This window comes from Eurypyga helias, unplaced genomic scaffold, assembly GCF_000690775.1.
Source record: "Eurypyga helias isolate BGI_N326 unplaced genomic scaffold, ASM69077v1 scaffold36353, whole genome shotgun sequence".
NCBI lineage: Eukaryota > Metazoa > Chordata > Aves > Eurypygiformes > Eurypygidae > Eurypyga > Eurypyga helias.
This window is the reverse complement of record NW_010241214.1, coordinates 1-2,009: the sequence shown is the minus strand read 5'-3', so window position 1 is coordinate 2,009 and position 2,009 is coordinate 1. Positions and strand designations below refer to the sequence as shown.

At 45.4% G+C, this 2,009-nt stretch overlaps 1 protein-coding gene across 1 annotated transcript in view; it reads left to right on the top strand.

Moving 5' to 3' along the window:
• Positions 1-1,516, top strand: part of PDHA1 (pyruvate dehydrogenase (lipoamide) alpha 1) — a gene marked incomplete at both ends in the record, with an annotated part of 10,410 nt that extends 8,894 nt beyond the window's left edge. Inside the window, 3 exons of the mRNA XM_010148690.1 lie at positions 131-286; positions 513-584; positions 1,449-1,516. Of these exons, the coding sequence (XP_010146992.1) occupies positions 131-286; positions 513-584; positions 1,449-1,516 (296 nt within the window). The remainder of the gene's footprint in view (positions 1-130; positions 287-512; positions 585-1,448) is intronic.
• Between the last annotated feature and the right edge of the window lie 493 nt (positions 1,517-2,009).

Below are 2,009 nucleotides of genomic sequence, written 5' to 3'. Positions count from 1 at the left end.
CTTAGCTGCAGCAAGTGCCTGGTTTCAGGTCACCTGCAGCATTACAGTTTCTCCCAGCTCTAGGCCTCTGCAGCTGAATGATTGTCAGCAGAGCCTAATGCCTGCGGGAAACTTGCTCCTTTTCTTTCAGGGCCAGATATTTGAAACGTACAATATGGCTGCCTTGTGGAAGCTGCCTTGTATTTTTATCTGTGAGAACAACCGGTATGGAATGGGAACGTCGGTTGAGAGAGCTGCAGCCAGTACCGACTACTACAAACGGGGAGACTTCATTCCAGGGCTCAGGGTGAGTACAGCCTGACGGGGGGGCTGGAAGTGGGGGGATGTGCATGCACGCACCTGCACAGTACATATGTATGTGTGTATTTTCTTTATTTCTTCATATATTTGAAATTTTCCTATATTTAAAAAGTATTTGTCAGCTGCATTCCTGTTGCATTTGTGGAAGTACTGAAACTGGAAGTTTAGGGGTTGGCATTTTGTTGCCTCAACTGGTAGTTTCTCGTTGTCAGGTGGATGGCATGGACGTCCTCTGCGTTCGAGAAGCGGCAAAGTTTGCAGCTGAGTACTGTCGATCTGGAAAGGTAAGTCTGTAACCATCACACCTTTTCCGTTGGCGAAATTTGTAGCCAGATTATGGCTGTGTCAAAAGTTCCTTATCTGGGCCCATTTTTTCCAGTCACTGCTGCAACTTTAGTTGACCTTTATTTCCTTTTGTTACTCCACAGTATTGAACTGGTAAGCATTGAGTGGTTCTTTAATTTTGTAAGAATTTATTAACATGCACTTGGTATCATCCAAGCATTTTAAATGTATATATCCTGATACTGTCATCTTTTTTCACCCGTTTCTGCCCTAGTTCAGTTGTGTTGTGAAAGGTGTTCCGACTGTCAGGCAGTTGTGCTCTTTGTGAAGAGGAGGTTAATTAGGGGAATCACCAAGGAAAGTAGTTACCGTTCTGTGCTTACAGCAACTGGGGAGTGAGGTGGGAGTTGTGTGAGTCAGCATTAGTGTCTGCCACCCAGGTACCATACACTGGTTTTGAAGATTTTTATAGTATTTGGTGCAATCATGTTTGCACTGGGAATGAACAACAGAAAAAGGCTCCTAAGGAAGAACGAGGTTCAACCTCGTTCAACCTCTCAGTGACACAAGAGGCAATTTGACATAGTCCGAGTAAGGGTGGAATCACTTTGGATGTGGAGGAATTGTGCACTGCTGCTCGGTAAGAACGTAAGGATAAAGGCTTACTGTGTCAACCTGGGCTTTCCTTTGACACGCGCTGGGTTTCATTTTACTAGTTGTGATCATGTTATGTAAATTAAACTCAGGAAAAATACTGAATTAAAATCATCCATCGCTGGTGCAGTTCGTGTGTAGCAAATACTGGCTGCTCTGACGACATGTTGGTTACTCAAGGTGGTAACACTGTATTTTTTCCTTTTAAGGGTCCTATTCTGATGGAGTTACAGACATACCGTTACCATGGCCACAGTATGAGTGACCCTGGAATAAGGTACTGTGACAGTCTTTCTTGGCATTTACTGAAAACACATATGTATTGATGGTCCAAGTCCTGGATCCTTGGAGTCAGTGTTGACATCCATTGTGAAGTGCAGCTAAAGGTTAGGATGAAATTGCCGTGAGCAGGATGACTGCTGATCTCGTTGCTCAGTTGATAATCCGTGGCCATGTAACACACTGGTGTTACTTGCAGCGTGAAGAGGTTTGGTTTCACAACACGCACGGTCAGTCGCACTCCTGTGCTGCCTCTGCTGACACTGTGACTTCATGGTGTGTCCGGATTAAGGTCTGACTGAAAAGCAGCGTGCTTTTCCAGGCTTTGTGGAGTACTTAAAATCCTGTCAGCTAACGTTATGGGAACAGTTTGGGCTGTCCAGTTGTGCTGGTTTCAGGCAGGAACGAGGTCCTTTACTTCTCAGTGCTGACGGCTGGCCCAGAGCGGCCGACGGAGTCATTTCATTCCCTCAGCAAGTTTGCCGATGACA